A 21,364-nucleotide genomic window follows, 5' to 3' on the forward strand; every position below is an offset into this window, starting at 1 on the left:
CATTAAAATCTTCAGACATGATAATGACATTGTAGTTATACATGGGAATGTGCTTGCTACCTGATGAAGTACCTAGGGTTAAATACGGTGTTGACAGATATTTTTTCAGGTGATTTTGTAATGTGTGTACGTCCATGTTCACACACTCACAGAGAGAGAGCAAGAAAATGTGGCCAGTGCTGGGGATGGGTGAATCTGTTAGTTCAAACTATACCATTTTGTAAGCCCCCTGCCATTTCATAGACCTTGGTTAGAGTGAAACATTCTGTGGGGGTTCAGGCGGTGAGAAACAGCGTGCCTCTTATCATATTCTGCTGGGAGAAAGTGCCAGGAACATCACATTCCACCAGAACAAGGGCCAAACTGCCTCATCATGGGAATACCTTATCAACATCTTCCCGGGCAGTAGGCTATACCCCTGAGGCCCCTCCCTGCCCAGGCCTATAATTTCCCCAGCTTGTAAGCAGCGGTGGGCACTGGCATTAAGCTGGTCTCCCACCTCTGTAGGTCTTATGCTGGACATAAAGCCTGCATTTGCTGTAGAGCTGCCACTCTTTCTTTAACCCTCCCCTTCCCTTCAAAATCTAACAGAATCTAGGTGAAGCCTATATGTATTTTCATTGTATTCTTCTTTTGACTTTCAACTTTTCTATAGGTTTGAACTTTTTCACAAAGTTGGGGGTGGGTGGTTAAGGGGATTTTTAAAAATGCAGCATCTGTCCTGGCGAGGTGGCTCATGTCATTATCAGAGCAAGACTCTGTCTCTTAAAAAAAAAAAAAAAAAAAAAGAGCCTCAGGTGCCATTTCCAGATATTCTGATTCAGTGAGTCCTGTGAATCTTCGTTTTTCTTTTTTTGGCACATGTTCTTATTCTGTCATCCAGACTGGAATGTAGTTGCCCAAACATGGCTCACTGTAGTCTCAACCTCCTCCAGCGATCCTCCTGCCTCAGCCTCCCCATAACTGGGACCACAGGTGTGTGCCACCACACCTGGCTAATTTTTTAAATTTTTGGTAGAGATGAGACCTCACCATGTTGCCCAGGCTGGTCTCAAACTCCTGGCCTCAGGCCATCCTCCCTCCTAGGCTTCCCAAAGCAATGGGATTACATGGGTGAGCCACCAAGCCCAGCCCAAATCTGTATTTTTCAATTACCCTTCATTCTGTGGCTTAAATTTGGGAACCATTGTTCTAATCCAACTCTAGACTTTCCTTGTCACCCATCTCACAGGAAAAAAAAAAAAAAGCCCATTGGATCCAAGAGGGTGACTCGCCCGAGTCCTCCCAGTGGGTCAGCATCAGCATCAGACTTGGAATGCATTTCGTGCTCTCTCTCGGGTGTGTGTGCGGCGCAAGGGGCAGAGGTGGGGAGGGTTTGTGAGTGGAATGGGGGTGAGCAGAGGATGGAGTCTTTGACTTGAAAGACTAGTGTAAATGACCCGCTAAGAGCCACGCCGCTTTGAACGCAACCCACTGGAGATTCTCGGTTCTCCTGTATCGATTCAGGAAAACTCCAAACAAGTCCACACTAGTAGCCACCAAGAGTTTCTTGAAAGAAAAGTACAAGCCGAGCCGGGCTCTGTTGGCGTCCCGTCGCCAAGGAGACGGGCCGTTGCATTCGTCCTCCAGGGGTGGTCTTGGTTTTCTTTCCTCTCCCAGTCCGCAGCGCGGGGCCCAGGAGACGCCCTGAGGATCCAGCGGGGCTTCTGCAGGGCTCCGGCGCTCTTTCCAACGAGGGGCCGGCGCGAGGGGGGCGCGCCTGGCTCCGGAGGGGTCCTGGCATCTGAGTTTCCCCCCTAGGATCCCGGTGGTGCGGCCCGGGTCGCCCGGCAGGCGCCTAGGAGCTCCCAGCTGGCCTGGACTTGGGTAAGCGCGCTCCACCCAGCACGCGGGCCGGCTCCCCGGCGACCCCAAGGATGCCAGAGGCCAGGAGCTCCGGCCTGGACCTCACGCGATGGAGGAAGCAGCAGCAGCAGCCTGTGCGCCGCACGGTCAGTCAGGTCTGCCCGCCCCCGCGGCGGCCCCTGACCGTGGCAGACATCCGTCCCGGCATGGAGAACGAGCGGCTGGGGGTCGTGCGGGACTCCATGTTTCAGAACCCGCTCATCGTCAAGGTGAGCACCCCACGCCCACCGCGCTTTCGCGGTCGCCGACTCCGGGCACCCGCGCCGCCGGGGGTCCCCACCCGCCGCGCCCTGGCCCCTCGGCCCAGGGTCCGAGCGCAGCGTGGGAAGCTCCAGCTCTGGTTCAGACAGGCTTGAACCCCCGTGCAGGTCGCGTCGCCTCTCTGAGCCTCGGTTTCCCCATCCTCACAGTGGGATGATAATGGCACCACTAAAGGGACTGATTGGGAAGACGGAATAGGGTAATTTCTGCGGGACCCCGGAACAGAGCCTGACATGGGGTAAGGCTGCAATGGGGGCTGCTGTGGTTTCCCACAGAGTGAACCCACAGGGTGAGAGGTCGCACACGCCCAGCCTAAGTCCTGGCTGCCAGCACTCCTAGGGTAAAGGCCGCCTCTCCCGTTCCCCTGCACACCTGGGGTACGTCTATGCAGCGGGGGTTCCGTGTCTGTCCTGGAAGCATCACGTCGAATATTCATTTCCGTCCGATCATACTTATTTCTAACCCAAATTACAACCCTAAGAGAAAAAAAGCAGTCTTTGGCCTAGGAGGCTCCGCAGACAAGAATGAGGGAGCTGCGGTTTCGGCTACATCACGTTGCGCTTCCCTCCTCCCCACCTTTAGCCTCGCTTCCCTCTGTTGGGAAACCAACACTGCTGTGGCGGCCACACCTTCCGGGGGCTACGGAAGAAGTCAGGCTCAGGCTTGGGGGTCGGGGAGCAAGCCTCGGGGCGAATTTATCTTGCGCCGCTGGAGGGCAGTGCGCCTTTAAAAATGCACTCCGCGTCCCAGGTGCGGCAGTGGAAGGCGCAGGTGGTAACCGTGGATTCAGCAACAATTATTTGTGTGACCGCCAGGCGCTGAGTAGAGCCCAGAGGTGGTGGCGGCGATTTGTTTTTGTTTTGGGGAAAAGGGAACCCGTGCTAGAATTAACTGAGTTAATTGGCTCCTGGCAAAACATTGACTCCCTCCTCTTGCCTTCCCTAAACTCGGTCCTGCAGAGGAGGAAGGATACTGCCCAGGTGCAGGCAGCACCTGGGGGAGGCTGACTTACCACACTCGTGCCTTTCCATCCAATAGGCCCCTTGGGCCCCTCAAAGTGGAACAAGGTCCTTCACTTACTTCTAGATGAGAAGAGCCACTCTCAGTGGACAGGCAGGACAGGCAGGTGGAGCTCACTATTTTTGTATCAAGGAGAGAATCACGCCCGCCACCTCTAACTACCTGCGTTAAGGTTAGATCGTTGCTTTTGTTCAAGTAGTTAGTAGTGAGCCAACTTCTTCCTACTGAAGTGTAGAGTGAGGGCATATGGAGTTATTCTCCATGGTGAGTTAGCATGTGGTGCCCACGCTGAGCGATATGTACGTACACACACGTACATGCATATGCATTTGTGTATGCACCCATATACATATGGTTTACAACATGTATACATGCACGCATATGTTAATATACATGTACATATGTGTAAAATGTATGTACATATATGTAAATTTCCCCCTTCTTTTCCTTTTTCCTTTTGCTTCCCCCGACCCACCCAGCTATATCGAGGACAGCATTTGGCCTCTGGATGGCACTAGCTGAACAGCTTCCAGGACCAATTCAATCCCTGATTTCTGAACCCAAGCTTAGGGTTGGAAAATGTACAGGAGATGACTCACCCACGACTGGGGTTCTGTCTTCAGGACACGAGATGCAGAGCGGGTCTGCCCTGGCCCCCGTGACCATGCTGAAGCAGCAGGGACCCACTTCCAGGCTCCCGCTCTCTGAAGATGGAGCCTGGGGTTCTCTTCTTCCGTCAGGGGCAGCCAGGGGGCAGCCTTTACCTCTAGCTTTCCTTAGTGGGTTCTTCAGGGTCTGTAAGGTACTTTCTGGAGCAGTTAAGATGACGTCCACTTTTCAGTATTTACCATGTCATATAATATTAGAGTATCTTATAACTTTAGAGGTCAAAACCTGACCTAAATAGAAGTTGGCAGAGAAATTGACCACAAAAGGGAAGCTTGACCGTTACCTTTTCCAGACCCCTTTTGCAAATGAGCACACTGAGGCCACCTCTGTTTTGTTTGTTTGTTTGTTTGTTTTTGTTTTTGTTTTGCTGAAGGTTTTGGCAGAGCTTGGGTTTGCAGCTTCGTTGGCTAACTCCCAGCCCAGCATTATTTTTACCACTCCAAACAGCTTCCTATATTATTATGTATTTAATTATGAAACAACTTTGGTGTTTTTGACTTTAAACAAAAAGGGAAAATGGAAAATATGTGAGGTTGTGGAGCTTTAAGATGTTTTTCTTCTCATGTTATGGAAATTTCTATTGAGCTCGGCTTGTGGATTTCTTCATTGTGGCATGTCAGTTTCACCACCACAGATTTTCAGATCCCCCTGGTAGCCTGTGCCTCCCTGCTAAGTATGGTAGAGGTTGGGAATGCACTCTGCCTTGGTGTCTTTAGGAGGGTCATTAGAACTAAAGCATATTTTGGTTTTGTCTAAGTCTGAACCTGAAGGTGTGCATCTATATTGGAAGACTATAGCACCTTAGAAATAGGCGTTTATTCTACCGTATTGGTGGGTCGTTTCTTGGGTTGCTTTCTCCAATGAATAGGATCAGCATTTTTTTTTTTTTTCATGTAAGATGTAGAAACACTGACTGAACAAACTCAACAGTGTTATTTCACATTCATAAAATTTACCAGGATGTATACACATCAGTTATTCAAGAACATGTTGGCCGGGCGCGGTGGCTCAAGCCTGTAATCCCAGCACTTTGGGAGGCCGAGATGGCTGGATCACGAGGTCAGGAGATCGAGACCATCCTGGCAACCACAGTGAAACCCCGTCTCTACTAAAAAATACAAAAAACTAGCCGGGCGAGGTGGTGGGCGCCTGTAGTCCCAGCTACTCGGGAGGCTGAGGTGGGAGAATGGCGTAAACCCGGGAGGCGGAGCTTGCAGTGAGCTGAGATCCGGCTACTGCACTCCAGCCTGGGTGACAGAGCGAGACTCTGTCTCAAAAAAAAAAAAAAAAAAAAAAAAGAACATGTCTGCAAGATGCCACTGTAACCAAATGAAAAGTGAAAAACTGAAACATCCAAGCAGGTATTTTATCTACAAATGCTCAACAATCATTTGCCTCATTTAAAACCAAATCAACTGGTTATTTAATAGGAGTGATTGAATCAAGTCGGTGTTTTACGTGGCCACAAAAGATGTAAATATTTTCCATTAGAAAGGGTTTCGACTCTAGTGTAGACAGTGATATGCAGTTAGCCAGTTTCCTTCAAATGTGACTCTCTGGGAAGAATAAAATTAAATAGAGAAAGAAACAAGCTTCTCCCTGCTTGGTTCTCATTTCCCCAGAATTCTGTGACTCCACACAGAATCCTGCTACAATAGCCTTCAAGACTCCTTCACAAAACCTGTCAGGGTTGCACCTTTCTTGCCATCCGAACTCAGCTGATAACCTGTCAATACAATTATAGGGAGAGACTGCTTGGTTTGCTCCCCTGACAGCCTTGGATCTTCTGTCGCCCTGGAGAGGCTGCCTATGTACAGGGGTGGAATTTATGGAATCGAGCACCCTTAGAAAGTGCAAATGATCCTGGCACCTGATTTTTTCATAATTTATTACTGACTTTGTTTTTCTGTGGGGTTTTATGTAACCAATAAGAAGTGCATGCATTTGTAAAATAGAGTCATTGAATACACACAGCATTTGGGGCTGGAGGGAATCTTATAGACATCTAGTCCACCTCCTTTTTTGAGGAGCTCAAGGCCCAGTGAGGGAAACAGACTCATCTGAGGTGCTATCCTCACCTGGTGGCAGAAGTGGGATGAGACTCAGGTCTCCTGGGTTCCAGCCCCACGTTCTTTTGGCCGCAACATATGATTAATTAACCAAAGACAATCCAGGTTGGTAACATCCTGTATAGCAGGCAGTGAAACAGTGTTCACAGATGAACCAGATTCCAATATCATTTCATTCAATGTTCCTTCCAAAGTGAGCTCTACTGATTTCTTAGGACTTGTTGACAGCCAAGAAATATTTGTTGAAGGTTTACCAAGTGCCCAGTGCCACCCTAAGCTTTCCTGGGGGCATAGAAAGAAGTTTAGAATTCAGTGTTGCTGAGTTTCACAGGAGTCAACCATTTACTATTTAGCTGGGGAGATGGGATACATACACACATTTATAAATGTTCAGATAGAGATGAACGCAAAGCGGCAGGCAGCTTAGCACAGCACCTGCCGTAAGGAAAGCTCTTGGGAAATGTTAGCTCTTATTCACACACACACACACATATACACACACACACAGAGGCATGTATGCACAAATAAGACAGGCATTGTGATGCGTCTCCACCCTCATAGTTTTCAAGTGAGCTCCATTGCCCAGAGAGTTCAGATTTGTGGGAAGGGAGCTCTGGACAGGTCTCAGGAACCAGGAACCAGACCTTGAAAAGTGAAAAAGCAGAGTTGGGAAAGTCATTCAGCTCAATTCCGCCCTCCTCAGCTCCTAAACACTTGTAGGTTTTCACCCCAACTTGAGTCCTAGTTTACAAGACCCAGTGCTGCTGCTGGGATCATTATCATTATCATCACGAGGAAGCGTTTATGTAGAGCCAGTGTGTTCAAATTGGATGCTCTACAAAATTAGGCAACCACACCATGCCCACTAATAGCTTAACATCTCTAATAAATATTGATGCCGGCGAACATAAAGGCACGGAGAGAGACCAGCACAAAGAAGGCAGACAAAAGCACAGTTGTACAAATATCCCAGCGTGGGTCAGTATTTTTATTACATTTGAGTACAATCTGAAAATGTGACATGCAGCTTTATTGTTGAAGAGAATATACCCCTGATTGCTCCAATCCTTTTACGTTCAATTACAATGTAATAGGAGAAAATAAAACCTTAGAAAGGGATTAAAAAATGAGCTGCCCGTCCTAATGGCCCCGTCTTGGAGGGCCAGTGGGTCGGTTTCATTTTTCTAGAGAGTGCTGTGGGTTGATCCATCCTTGCAACTCTCTCCCTCTTGGCCCTTTTTTCCTTTTTTCTTCTTTTTAAACCAAAGCCTCCTGCTTCCGGGTGCCCAGTTACATCCTTCAGTGAGTCGGGCTGAGGCAGGAAACTAACCCCCCTGCCCAGCCCCTTGGCCATTTCAGAAAGCCGAGCTGCCCCCTTCCCCAGCTTGTCACCACTCTGCGGCAGCCGCTGCCCTGCTGGAGGAGCCCACTGTCCTCTTTGTCCCTCTGAAGAAGGAGTGCTTTGGCTTTGAAGCATTAATTAAGCGCAGACTTCAGCCCTAAGCACTTGGGTTCCTCCTGTTGAACTCAGCACCTCCCGATTATATGGCTCTCAGAACACTGCAGTGGCTTGGTGGGAAGGCCGTTCCTCCAGAATAATTCTGAGACTGGGGTGAACTTATCAGAGGTTCCTTCTCACACCTTCCAGAGCGTTCCAGGCTCACGTGTTGCTCACTGTATAATCCTGCCTGCTTGTTCCTTATCTTGAAAGACAAAGTTTTCTTCATTTACAAATGACCCTGTGGGCGAAATTTCAAAACCCCATTTTCTATTGCAGTGGTTTGCACACTGTTCTGTGGTCTTCAGGAGCATTGGAGGTCTCGTAAAATGTCCGATTCAAACAGCCTTTTAAGAAAATGCATCTTTATATTTAAAGTTTAATAAAAACATCAATACAATTAAATGTATTTTGTATCAAATGCTAACAATGGAGACCACCAACATGTTAGCTATGCTTGAAGTTTGCTAGCTTTGGGTGTTAGTTCTGTGTGTGTGTGTGTGTGTGTGTGTGTGTGTGTGTGTAATGCATGTAAATGTGTCACAGACAATGAACACTGTAACCAGGCATAGAACTTTGGGCTGAGCGATTCCCTTCGAGTAGACAGTGTGCAGAGGGCTTTGCGGTGGTCCCTGAGACCTGGGCTGTGTTAAACCTTAGACCCATCTGCTGGGCTCTCACTCCTGCCTCAAGAATCTCAGGTTGGGCAGGCAAAAACAAGGGAAGGCACACAGTCACACTCATCCAGTGCCTGGTGGATTTTGGCCTATGCCATAACTGTTGAGTGCTTCTCATCTGATCTTTTGTATTCTTTTTTTTTTGAGACAAAGTTTTGCTCTCGTTGCCCAGGCCGCAGTGCAGTGGCCTGATCTCGGCTCACCATAACCTCTGCCTCCCCAGTTCAAGGGATTCTGCTGCCTCAGCCTCCCTAGTAGCTGGGATTACAGGCATGCGCCACCACGCCAGGCTAATTTTGTATTTTTTTTTTAGTAGAGACGGGGTTTCTCCATGTTGGTCAGGCTGGTCTCGAACTCCCAACCTCAGGTGATCCACCCACCTGAGTGCTGGGATTACAGGCATGAACCACCACGCCCAGCCAGGCTGGAGTGCAGTGGTGCAGTCTCACTCACTGCAGCCTCCACCTCCTGGGTTCAAGTGATTCTCCTGCCTCAGCCACCTGAGTAGCTGGGATTACAGGCATATGCCCCCATGCCTGGCTAATTTTTGTATTTTTAGTAGAGACGGGGTTTCACCATGTTGGCCAGGCTGGTCTCGAACTCCTGACCTCAAGTGATCTGCCTGCTTCGGCCTCCCAAAGTGCTGGGATTACAGGCGTGAGCCACTGTGCCCGGCTGATCTTTTGTATTAGTTTTTTTTTTTTTTTTTTGAGACGAAGTCTTGCTCTGTCACCCAGGCTGGAGTGCTGTGGCCGGATCTCAGCTCACTGCAAGCTCCGCCTCCCGGGTTCATGCCATTCTCCTGCCTCAGCCTCCCGGGTAGCTGGGACTACAGGCACCCGCCATCTCGCCCGGCTAGTTTTTTGTAGCTTTTAGTAGAGACGGGGTTTCACCGTGTTAGCCAGGATGGTCTCGATCTCCTGACCTCGTGATCCACCTGTCTCGGCCTCCCAAAGTGCTGGGATTACAGGCTTGAGCCACCGCGCCCGGCCTATATTAGTTTTTTTAAAATGCCAGCATTTGTTGGTCATTGGTAATGATTGAACTTTAAATAAAATTGTCCTTGGAATCTTCCTTCAAGCTCCTGCATCAGTATGTGAAGACCACAGTGTAAATGAGGAGGGCTGTTAAAATGATTTCAGACTGCAGCTTTTGTTTTCTTTGTTTTCTTTTTTTTCTTTTTGAGACAGAGTCTCGCTCTATCGCCCAGGCAGGAGTGCAGTGGCGCAATCTCGGCTCACCGCAACCTCTGCCTCCCAGTTCAAGCAATTCTCTTGCCTCAGCCTTCCGAGTAGCTGGGATTTCAGGCTCCTGCCACCACGCCCAGCTAATTTTTGAACTTTTAGTAGAAACGGGGTTTCACCGTGTTGGCCGGGCTGTTCTCGAACCCCTGACCTCATGATCCACCTACCTTGGCCTCCCAAATTGCTGGGATTACAGGCATCAGCCACCACGCCTGGCCTATATTAGTTTTTTTAAAATGCCAGCATTTGTTGGTCATTGGTAATGATTGAACTTTAAATAAAATTGTCCTTGGAATCTTCCTTCAAGCTCCTGCATCAGTATGTGAAGACCACAGTATAAATGAGGAGGGCTGTTAAAATGATTTCAGACTGCAGCTTTTGTTTTCTTTGTTTTCTTTTTTTTCTTTTTGAGACAGAGTCTCGCTCTATCGCCCAGGCAGGAGTGCAGTGGCGCAATCTCGGCTCACCGCAACCTCTGCCTCCCAGTTCAAGCAATTCTCTTGCCTCAGCCTTCCGAGTAGCTGGGATTTCAGGCTCCTGCCACCACGCCCAGCTAATTTTTGAACTTTTAGTAGAAACGGGGTTTCACCGTGTTGGCCGGGCTGTTCTCGAACCCCTGACCTCATGATCCACCTACCTTGGCCTCCCAAATTGCTGGGATTACAGGCATGAGCCACCACGCCTGGCCACAGCTTTTGTTTTCACGCAACCACAAAATATATCGAAATAGATTAGTTGCCCAGACAGACAGAAAATTGCAGCTACTTCAGCAGAGAGGAAGGCCAGCAGTGTGGTATAGATGCCAGGTTGGAGCCAGCAGATCCTGGAATGAGTTCTGTCTCAGCCACTTACTGGCTCTGCCACCCATGAGACTACTTACCCTTTAAGCCTCAGTTTCCCCTACTTTAAAATGTAATGGTAATAGCACCCCAGCATGGGAGAGTTTTAAGGATTCAGTGAGACAATGCAGGCAGGGTCTGCCCCAGGAAAGAGCTTAATAAGTGAGCATTTTGTTATTTTCCATTATCCTGAGTCCAAATATTTATGTTTCTCAAAGCTACCTTATTCTCAGCAATTGACTTTAAGTTAACGTTAAATGTCTGAACTTACAAAGAAATGGAGAATGAGACAAATCCACCTAAGTGCTTACGGTTTTTCCCCCTTTCTGCTCTCACTGAAAAATACTGTCATCCACATCATCTTGTGTTACCTGTGGCCATGTACCCTGGCAGATGGGTGTACCCTAGTTGCCAGTGATGAGTGCCGAGTTTACCCTTGAGGATTCTTGGGGAAGTGGCTTAATTTCTCAGCCTGGGTTTCCTGATTTGGAGAGTTTGGGTACTAAGACCTACCCTATCTACATCTCAAGATTGTAACGTGGTTGGATTCAAATGAGATACTATGTGATGGAAGAGATTATGGTGAAGTGGAATGAGGTCAGGAGTTCTTAATTGAGGGGGGCAGTTTTGCTCCCCAGGGAACATTGGGCCATGTCTGGAGACATTTTTGGTTATTACATCTGGGGAGGGGGTGCTACTGGCATCTGGTGGGCAGAGGACAGAGATGCTGGTCAGCATCCTGCTATACACAGGACACTGTCCCCCACCCCAAAACAAGGAATCCTCTGGCCCCCAATGTCAATAGTGCCAAGGCCGAGAAGCCCTGAACCAGGAGACATAAAGGAGACGTGGGAACTTTGTTATCCTTCACCCATGGTTCATGGTCTCTTGAAACCTAATGCAAAGACTCTAGAAATGAGCTGGTTTGGTTTTAATTGCTTGTCTACCCATTGTTTGCTTCCGATTGTCTTCCTCCCATACATTTTATGCCTATTTAAAATCCCCCCTCTCTGAATCCGTTTCCTTCCCCTGAGCACCGTAGCTTACATGAGTTTGCTAGCTTTTGTCTGAGACTTGTCAATCTCTAGACTCACCCATGTTGTCCTTTAAAAAAATAAAAAGCATTTCCAGCAATCCATACAGTGTGGCTCAATAATTCATTAGATAAACTAATTAGCAAAGGGACTGATTTGTTGAGTCATCACTGACCAGTAGACAAGCTTTGTTTCCTCGGTGCACCAACTTCCAAGGGTTTTGTTTGGTTTGGTTTGGTTTTCCTCAGCATGAACTAATCTAAGATTTAAAACAAAATTGATTTAGTACACGAGAAATTAAGCTCACAGTGGTCCAGGGCCCCATCACAGACTCTGTGCTCTCATTGTGGCACTAAATACAGCATTTCGGGGAAGCAAATAAATATGCTTTATAAAGAAAACAGCTGTATTTTTCCACCCAATCATCTAAAGGCACATCAGGGTTCGGGCAAGAAACTGACAGACATGGGTCAATGAACAGAAAGGTCAACATGAGTAGCACACAGGAGGGAGAATGGCCACCAAAAGGATTGTGGAAAACACATAATGAGCCAAAAAGAGGGATTTTTGATCTTTTATATGAACCAAACAATACATATTTGGGAGACCAGTGAACTCAGAAGCATGCAAGATAAATTTCTTTGTGTGGATCGAAATCTTTTGTGTTTGTCCAGAAGAATGAAAGTGGAGGCTCAGAACTCTTTGATTTCAAGGTATGTATGGCATTAGTGAGAGGCCACACCGCTGCCAGGTGGCTGGCTGTTTGTAACCAATAGCACAGCGTCTAAGCCATGCCATGGCATCAGAGAAGCAGCCCTAGCGAGCCAAAGCTCGGATGCCACAGCCTCCCACAAAGATGGGGCACCCAAAAAGGCAACGAGAGAGATGATCTTTTGGCCACAGCATTTCTGTTGAGGGAATTAGAAAATCTACTGGCAGCTTTATTAGTTAATTTTACTGGACAATAGTGAATTTGGCCGTGTCACCACGTTAAAATGCCATCATAATATTCCCATTATGTAGAACTGCATTTGTATTTTCCACCTGCTTCCCAGGAGATCTTTAAGAACCAAGAGGCTGGGCGCGGTGGCTCAAGCCTGTAATCCCAGCACTTTGGGAGGCCGAGACGGGCGGATCACAAGGTCAGGAGATCGAGACCATCCTGGCGAACACAGTGAAACCCCGTCTCTACTAAATATACAAAAAACTAGCCGGGCGAGGTGGTGGGCGCCTGTAGTCCCAGCTACTTGGGAGGCTGAGGCAGGAGAATGGCGGGAACCCGGGAGACGGAGCTTGCAGTGAGCTGAGATCCAGCCACTGCACTCCAGCCTGGGCGACAGAGCAAGACTCCGCCTCAAAAAAAAAAAAAAAAAAAACCAAGATATTGGCTTTTTTTTTTCTTTGTATGCATTGAAGACTGCTAATGAACCCATCAGCCAATGAGCAAATATTTATTGAACACCTACAATGTGCAAGGGACCGGAGGAAACACAAGAGGTTGAAGACTTTGTTTCCAAGAAGTTGTAGTCTGATCGGAGAGAACCAGACTTTGCACAGTAAAATCCATAAGTTATTAAAAGTGGGTGGCTGGGGGCAGTGACTCACACCTGTAATCCCAGTACTTTGGGAGACTGAGGCAGGAGGATGGCTTGAGCCCAGGAATTTGAAACCAGCCCGCGCAACATAATGAGACCTGGCATCCACAAAATTTTAAAAAATTAGGCCGTTGTGGTAGTGTGCACCTGTAGTCTCAGCTACTCAGGAAACTGAGGCAGAAGGATTGCCTGAGGCCAGAAGGTTGAGGCTGCAGTGAGCTATGATCACACCACTGCACTCCAGCCTGGGTGATAGAGCAAGACCTTGACAAAAAAAAAAAAAAGTGGAAGGAGAGGTGATGAGAGGCCAGAATGCTACATTTAAGAGTTGAGGCAGGAGCTGTGTTGGGGCTTTCCAGGCAGCTCAGAGAGCTGATGAGGTTGGGCTGGGCCTGTAGGATGGACCGGATTCCACTGGGGGAACAGGACAGGAAGGGGACACCTAGAGCAAAGGCACATCACCTGGAATGTGCAAGGTGTTCTCAGCAAGAATGGACATACCTGTAATCCCAACACTTTGGGAGGCTGAGGTGGGCGGATCACTTGAGGCCAGGAGTTCGAGACCAGCCTGGCCAACATGGTAAAATCCTGTCTCTACTAAAAATACAAAAAAAAAAAAAAAAATTAACTGGGCATGGTGGTGCACACCTGTAATCCTAGGTACTTGCGAGGCTGAGGCAGGAGAATTGCCTGAACGCAGGAGGTGGAGGTTGCAGTGAGCTGAGACTGCACCATTGCACTCCAGCCTGCAGCCTGGGCTACTGAGTGAGGCTCCATCTCAAAAAAAAAAAAAAAAAAAAGAAGAAGAAGAAGAAGAACAGAACGGTAACTCCATGATTCTGTGCATTCATTCACTCACTGCTTTAATTAACACTTTTTGAGCACATAATGTGTACCAGGCACAGTGCCAGGCACCAAGGATACAGGGGTAAACCCACCTGGATATAGGCTTTGTCCTTGAAGAGCTTACAATCTAGCAGGCAGAAGCAGACGTAAGATGAAATTCAACAGCAAAGTGGTATAGACATGGCCACAGCCATCCGGACGGGATCCATGCCCAGCACCGAGGGCAGCTCCATCTTTACCTGGACGAAAGGAGATGAAGAAAGCTCTCATAGGCTGATGGCTTGGCTTGTGTCTTTTTTTTTTTTTTTCTTTTGAGACAGAGTCTTGCTGTGTCATCCAGGCTGGAGTGCAGTGCCGTGATGTCGGCTCACTGCAACCTCCACCTCCTGGGTTCAAGTGATTCTCCTGCCTCAGCCTCCCGAGAAGCTGGAATTACAGGCGCCTGCCACCACACCCAGATAATTTTTGAATTTTTAGTAGAGATGGGGTTTGTTTCACCATGTTGGCCAGGCTGGCCTCAAACTCCTGACCTTAGGTGATCCGCCCGGCTTGGCGTCCCAAAGTGATGGGATGACAGGCGTGAGCCACCATGCCCGGCCTTGGGCTGAGTCTTGACACAAAGATTAGCAAGTATGTGGGTGGAACTGAAGAGGTGGGGGCAGGGGGAGATCCAGGTTTTGCCAGGCTTAAAGTTTATGCAATATTGGGATCCCTCTTTAAGAAATAGAATACAGAATTACAAATAATTTTGAAAATTAAGTCCAAGGCCTTGGAATGGGCCCTGTGCTGGAGAGTGACCCTGAAGCTAAACTTCACTAGTTTCATGGTAAATCAACTTTGGGAGAGAAAAAGCTTCCCAGGAAAAGAGAGAGCGAGTTCAGTGGGGCTGGAGTCTGGGGGGATGGACCATTAGACTTGAGAATCCTCGATTCTTCTCCTGGCTGCGTGACATTCACTAAGCGTTGCACAGTTCCCCTGGACCAGGCACACCGGGTGCTGGCACCACAGTGAGGAGTTCACAGTCTACTGCACACTCTCATTGGCTCTGAAACCTTGAATGAGTCACTGGATGTCTCTAAGCCTTGATTCTGTACACCTGAATGGCTTGTCTCCCGTCCTTCATTTGCTCATTTGACCATTTGCAAAATGTTTATTGAGGAGCTGTTATGTGTGCAGGGCCCTAGGGACACCTCAGTGAATAAGACAGCCTTAGTACCTGCCAGCACGTGACTTCTTCTTTTTCTTTTGAGATGGAGTTTCACTCTTGTTGCCCAGGCTGGATTGCAATGGTGCAATCTCAGCTCATTGCAACCTCCACCACCCAGGTTCAAGTGATTCTCCTGCCTTAGCCTCCCCAGTAGCTGGGATTCCAGGCTCACACCACCAAGCCCAGCTAATTTTTGTATTTTTGTAGAGAGGGGATTTCACCATGTTGGCCAGGCTGGTCTTGAACTCCCAACCTCAGGTGATCCACCTGCCTCGGCCTCCCGAAGTGCTGGGATTACAGCCGTGAGCCACTGTGCCCAGCCCAGCAGGTGGCTTTCAAGACCCTGCAGAAGACAGACAGTAAGCCAAGGACCCCTCACTCAGGGATACACATTGCGGAGGAGTGCAGGGTGCTCAGAGGCTAGGGAAGCCCCACCTGAAGGATAACACGGATGCTACGTTTTAGCCCAGCCTTTCGAGCTGAGGGGTCCTGGTCAGTGAAGAGGTACTGGAAGTAGAGTGTGTATGTGTCCGTGTTCGGGTGATCAGTGGGACGAGACTGTTCCACGCAAAATAAGAGATTTTATGAGAAGACCCAAAGCAAGGAGGAACCTGGAGCTTTGGAGAAAGAGGGCCAGGGGGCTGCAGTGAAGCAGCAGGGAAAGGCAGCACTGAGGTGAGGCTGGGCAGGAAGGCAGAGGTCAGGGACACCTGCAAGAGTCAAAGCAGGGGGAATACACAAAGGGCTGAGAGACAGATCCAGAAACCAACAAGAGGCTGCAGCAACCACACCTCCTTCCCTCCACTGAAGGTGACAACATGCTGACAAAGGGATACACTCTCAGCTGCAGCATGCTGCAGTGTAACAGCTGGGATGGACATGTTAGTTGCATTCTGGTCCCCAACCAGGCCAGGCACGGATGGCAGGATGTGTGCCTCCAGGCTGGTTTAGGGTTGGTGACTACGATTTGTTTACTTTTTGTAAGTTACACAAGCCCAAGTCTGCCGCACTCTGTATTTTCACCAAGTCGTTTGAGGGAATCTGCTGGAGTAATTCCAGGGGGTCCCTTAGGGCTGAGTGTTGGGCTTCGCGGCTGCCTCCAAAACCTTTACAAACCGTCACTGAAGATTTTGCTGTCTCTGTAGGCACCCCAGTGGGCATAAATTCAGAGGTTTAAGCAAGTCTTTTAAAAACTCCCCTTCTGCCGGGCGCGGTGGCTCAAGCCTGTAATCCCAGCACTTTGGGAGGCCGAGACGGGCGGATCACGAGGTCAGGAGATCGAGACCATCTTGGCTAACACGGTGAAACCCCGTCTCTACTAAAAAATACAAAAAACTAGCCGGGCGAGTTGGCGGGCGCCTGTAGTCCCAGCTACTGGGGAGGCTGAGGCAGGAGAATGGCGTAAACCCGGGAGGTGGAGCTTGCATTGAGCTGAGATCCGGCCACTGCACTCCAGCCTGGGCGACAGAGCAAGACTCTGTCTCAAAAAAAAAAAAACAAAAAAACAAAAACAAAAAAACTGCCCTTCTAAAAGGACAGCACCTGTTGGGCGAACCTGAAAGCTCTGTCTTTTCTTAGGCAGCCGCTTGTTTCTTGGGAAGATCTTCCTAGGATCACCTCTCAGGATGCTCACGGGCCTGACTTCTCCCGGAGTGGGAGGATGAGGAGGAGGCTGAGCCTGGGTCTGAGTTTCCAGGAGGCTCCTGGCTGTAGACCATTTGATCAGCTGACACCCCAGTGTGCCCACTGACAGCAGCTGCCCTCTGTGCAATATGCTCATCGTATGCCGGGCACTGTGCCTCTCCCTTATATCTTTGCAACAATCCTGAGACGGGATGACTATCATTCCCATTTTACAGATGGGGAAGCCGAGGCTTATAGAGGTTACGCAAATTGCCCATAGTCACCCAGCTCATGCCTGGAGGAACCAGGCTTCCAACCAAGTCTTTCATCCCAAAGTCTGAGGTTGTAACCGCTGTGCAGATCCAAGGAACTTAGTGACATCAGTGGCCATCACTTGTTGAGAACCTGACCAAGTGCCAGATCTTTTACATATATTAACTCTGCAAGCTCCATGTCTTGAGCCCAGAAGGGCTCAGAAACATGCTCAAGGCCACATGAAGGGCAAATGGCAGGACTGGGGCTTGCAGTGTGGCCTGAGTGAGTCCACAGCCTGTCATGCTTCCTACATGTTACGCCACACTGCCCATTACCCTGGGAGACCCCTTTGTCCTGATGGGAGAGAATAATCCAGTTAATCCATGTGATTATCACCTGCGTCTATATCTATCTGAAGGGTCAAACTCATCTGGGGATGTGTTTTCTGTTCTCCAAGGACCTTACAGTCTAGTTGGGCAGAAAAGTCGCATCACACGTGTGCACCTACGGCCAGAAGTTGACTGCACAAGGCTGAAACCAATGCAGCCAAGACATCCATGGCTGTTAAAAAAAAGAGTTAGGAGGCCAGGCACAGTGGCTCACGCCTGTAATCCGAGCACTTTGGGAGTCCGAGGGGGGCAGATCATGAGGTCAGGAGATAGAGACCATCCTGGCTAACACGGTAAAACCCCATCTCTACTAAAAATACAAAAATTAGCCGGCATAGTGGCAGGTGCCTGTAGTCCCAGCTACTCAGGAGGCTGAGGCAGGAGAATCGCTTGAACCAGGGAGGCAGAAGTTGCAGTGAGCCGAGATCGTGCCACTGCACTCCAGCCTGGGCGACAGAACGAGACTCCATCTCAAAAAAAAAAAAAAAGAAAAAAGAAAGTTAGGAAGAGGGGGCAGCCCTGACCTGGCCTGGTCCAGAAAGACCTGTGAAATTGCTGGAGGGCTGAGAAGAGGAGGAACAGGTGTAGACAATGACCAGACAAGGTGAGAAATTGGCTGCCATGAACTTGGGTGCGTTTTCAGGGGAAGTCTGGAGGGAACACACTACCAAGAAGGCAGCAGAGGAAAGTTCCTGGGAAAGGGAGGCTGGGATCAGGTGAGGATCACTCAAGGAGCCTGCATTCTGGGTGTCACCACTTGAAAGTTTAAAGAAGAGACTCGGGATAAAGACGCATAGATACCGGGTTTCCCACGGATGTCAGATTTCAGGTTATTCCAAACGTGCGCATCTGCTGGCCAGGGAGCCAGGATGGCTGGGGGCAAAACCTCCATCAAGGCTGAGCAGAGCAGCCTCCCCCTTTTCAAAGGAAAGGCGTCCCCTCCTCCTCTCCCAGCCACGGCTCCCTTCTTCTCCCCACCTCCCTAATCAGAGAGAGCAAATTGTTATCAGATTAGCGCCAGCAATGAAAAGCACAGTCCCGCTCACCCTCGCAGTTAGTTAGCATTTAGATAGACTGGGACGGAGGCCCACACAATAGGCATCAAAGCCCGGCTCAGGGCGGCGGGAGGGATTAATTTCTTTAACCAACAGGCCTGATCTGGCCTAACTCATTACCCTGCCTTGTCAGTGTGGATGTTAGATTCGATTGAAGATTATACCATTTAGGCCTTTCCCTTGTTTTCTGCCGAAACCGGGGCTATTGAATTGCACATTCTTGCATCGCCCCCGTCAATACTCAGCGGCCTGAGGTTCTAATTCTGCTTCATTTAAACTTCATCAACTTTTCCAATCAAGTGGAAGGATCCGAAATAGGCTCTGCGAGCAGAAAGGCCCGATTCCCTTTGTCAGATAATTTATTCTGTTTTCTCCTCCCCCACTCCTTTGCTCTCTTTCTCTCTCCAGCCCCGCTCCCCAATCCCCTCTCTCAATGCTCCCCCCTCCTTATCCCCATGCTGAAAATGAGATTACAGTATTTAAATGACTATGGTAATCAATCTAGGGACCCCGAGCTGAGATTGAGGTTAATTTTTCTTAGCAGAACAAAGAAGCGTGATGCCTTTGGGGATGTGAAGGTGCAATCTGGGTTTCTTGCTTGTGTTTCTTTCCCCCCCCAGAAATTGCAGTTTTAGGAGTCTTTTCTTGTTACTAACTAGGCGCCGAGTGTGATTTTTAAAGGCGGCAGCCCCTAAAGAGAGCAGAAATGTAATTTTGAGCTGATAAACAGCTAACGGCCTTCAATCAACAATTTTAATAGGAAAAAAAAAGTCACTTACATGATATGGGTACAGATCTAATGAAAGGGTGATCATTTACCTTATTTATTTTTAAACACACACGGAATGATTTCCCACTGTGTTAGAACTAGTAATTACAGCCACACAGTGCGCCTGTAAACTTTTGAATGAAGAGCCTTGTCAGTCAGACGGCCCTCTCCCTGGCAGCTTTTGCTGCTATAAAAGTTGAGATTTTGTCATGTTTTGGCTAATTGGAAACCGGGTCATTATACCATTGAAAATCTACATGAAAGTGACTTGTTCAATTGTTACCTGAAACATTCACAAGCCGGCCAGTCATTCTGCTGGGACCCCCGCCCTCCTCCCCCAGCTTCTAAAACAGAGAGAATCAAAATATGTATATTTCTTTGTCTCCCTTTGCTATCTTGTCAGAGCTGTTTTACATGCTGCCACCCAATGTTATCTTTTATTTGTGTCAGGAGAAAGGATTTGACAAGTTCCGTATACAATGTTCATTTGGCAAGGCAAATTTTTCATACCAATTTTGAGTTAGAAAATGAAACTATCTTTCAACAGAATGAGCAACATCATTTTTGGACAGACTTATTATGAGAGAGAGGATTGCAGAACTTTATTTCCTTGCATGATCCCAAAAAGTCTAATACATTTTTTTAAAAGTAGGATCCCGTTTCCACCTGCAACCCAAGTTGGGGGAAATAAGAAACAACGGTAATGTCTTCAAACAGGGAGGCCTAATGTCACATTCCCCCTCCTTCCCTGTTCCCCGCCAGTTATTAAAAGGCTGGAATAAATTGTTCCTCTTCTATATTATAATGACTTTGCTTCAGACCCTTTAAACTGTGGGTGAGTTTCTGACAGTCATCCACATTTGCAAAGCAAAATATTTATTAACCATCATCATCTGAAGTAGCAGCGGAACCTGAGGCAACCTTGTTTGTGCAGAGTGAAATTCCCCCGCCCCCGTGCCCACTTTCCATCACTGTTTGCCTAAAAGAGAAGACTCTCTCACCCTCTGTGCTACCAAATTCATTTGGGGCAGTGGTTTATGGTGACATTTTTCTTTCTTAAAGCAAATATTGACTCACCATGGGGAAATTAAAACTCCATTAGGCATCGCTACATTGTCGAGCAGCCTGCATTACAGCAGTCAAGCTACTATTAATTGGTTTCTTCCTCAGGAATAATTCAGGGAGGGCAGAGGAAATGGAGAAAGAGAAGATGGATCTCAACCGTAATTCCTTAAAATGACACCATCTAATACAGCAAAGGTGATCATTATGCGGTTATTAATCTAAATATAAAGAAGACACTGCCTGATAATAGGATGAATTTATCAATATAAGAAGCCTGCAGCCGAGTTATTTCTGGGCTGGAGAGAATACATTGTAAGACACAGGTGGGCCAGCCTTGGCCAGATTTGGGCCAGAACCGGCTTCCCCAGAGCACAAGAAGCCCCGATTCTTCTCTCCTCTATCTGGGTGAAGAAGTTTTTGTTTCCTGCAATAAGGTAATAAGGTGTTCCTGCAGCCCATACACGGCTTCCTTCTCAGCACCAACGCTCTGCTTTTTCACCCTGGCCATTCCCTCCTTGGCCATCCAGCAATTCCCGCCATGCCCAGCCCATCCTGTGTCCCACCCACTCCCCCAGACTTCTTCCGTCCTTCTCGGGTCTAGCGGCTTTGCCCTCTGTATTAGGGCTGCCTAATGAATGACCACACATCAAGTGGCTTAAAAACAGGTGTTCTGGGGCTGGGCGCGGTGGCTCACGCCTGTAATCCCAGCACTTTGAGAGGCCGAGGAGGGCGGATCACGAGGTCAGGAGATTGAGACCATCCTGGCCAACATGGTGAAACCCCGTCTCCACTAAAAATAAAATAAAATAAAAATTAGGCCGGGCGCGGTGGCTCAAGCCTGTAATCCCAGCACTTTGGGAGGCCGAGATGGGCGGATCACGAGGTCAGGAGATCGAGACCATCCTGGCTAACACAGTGAAACCCCGTCTCTACTAAAAAATACAAAAAACTAGCCGGGCGAGATGGCGGGCGTCTGTAGTCCCAGCTACTCAGGAGGCTGAGGCAGGAGAATGGCGTAAACCCGGGAGGCGGAGCTTGCAGTGAGCTGAGATCCGGCCACTGCACTCCAGCCTGGGCGACAGAGCGAGACTCCGTCTCAAAAAAAAAAAAAAAAAAAAAATTAGCCGGGCGTGGTGGTGGGCACCTGTAGTCCCAGCTACTCAAGAGGCTGAGGCAGGAGAATGGCATGAACCCGGGAGGCGGAGCTTCATGTGAGCCAAGATCAGGCCACAGTAGTCCAGCCTGGGCAACAGAGCGAGACTCTGTCTCAAACAAACAAACAAACAAACACAAAAAAACAGGTATCTTGTCTGGGTGCGGTGTAATCCTAGCTACTTAGGAGGC

At 48.5% G+C, this 21,364-nt stretch overlaps 1 protein-coding gene across 1 annotated transcript in view; it reads left to right on the top strand.

The window, feature by feature from the left end:
• Positions 1–1,652: 1,652 nt before the first annotated feature.
• The window catches only part of CFAP77 (cilia and flagella associated protein 77), a 167,527-nt gene continuing 147,815 nt past the window's right edge, over positions 1,653–21,364 (top strand). The window contains exon 1 of the mRNA XM_033194881.1: positions 1,653–2,114. Coding sequence (XP_033050772.1) covers positions 1,917–2,114 — 198 coding nt within the window. The 5' untranslated portion in view covers positions 1,653–1,916. The remainder of the gene's footprint in view (positions 2,115–21,364) is intronic.

Source organism: Trachypithecus francoisi, unplaced genomic scaffold (genome assembly GCF_009764315.1).
Source record: "Trachypithecus francoisi isolate TF-2019V2 unplaced genomic scaffold, Tfra_2.0 Contig01585, whole genome shotgun sequence".
In the NCBI taxonomy this organism is placed as follows: domain Eukaryota; kingdom Metazoa; phylum Chordata; class Mammalia; order Primates; family Cercopithecidae; genus Trachypithecus; species Trachypithecus francoisi.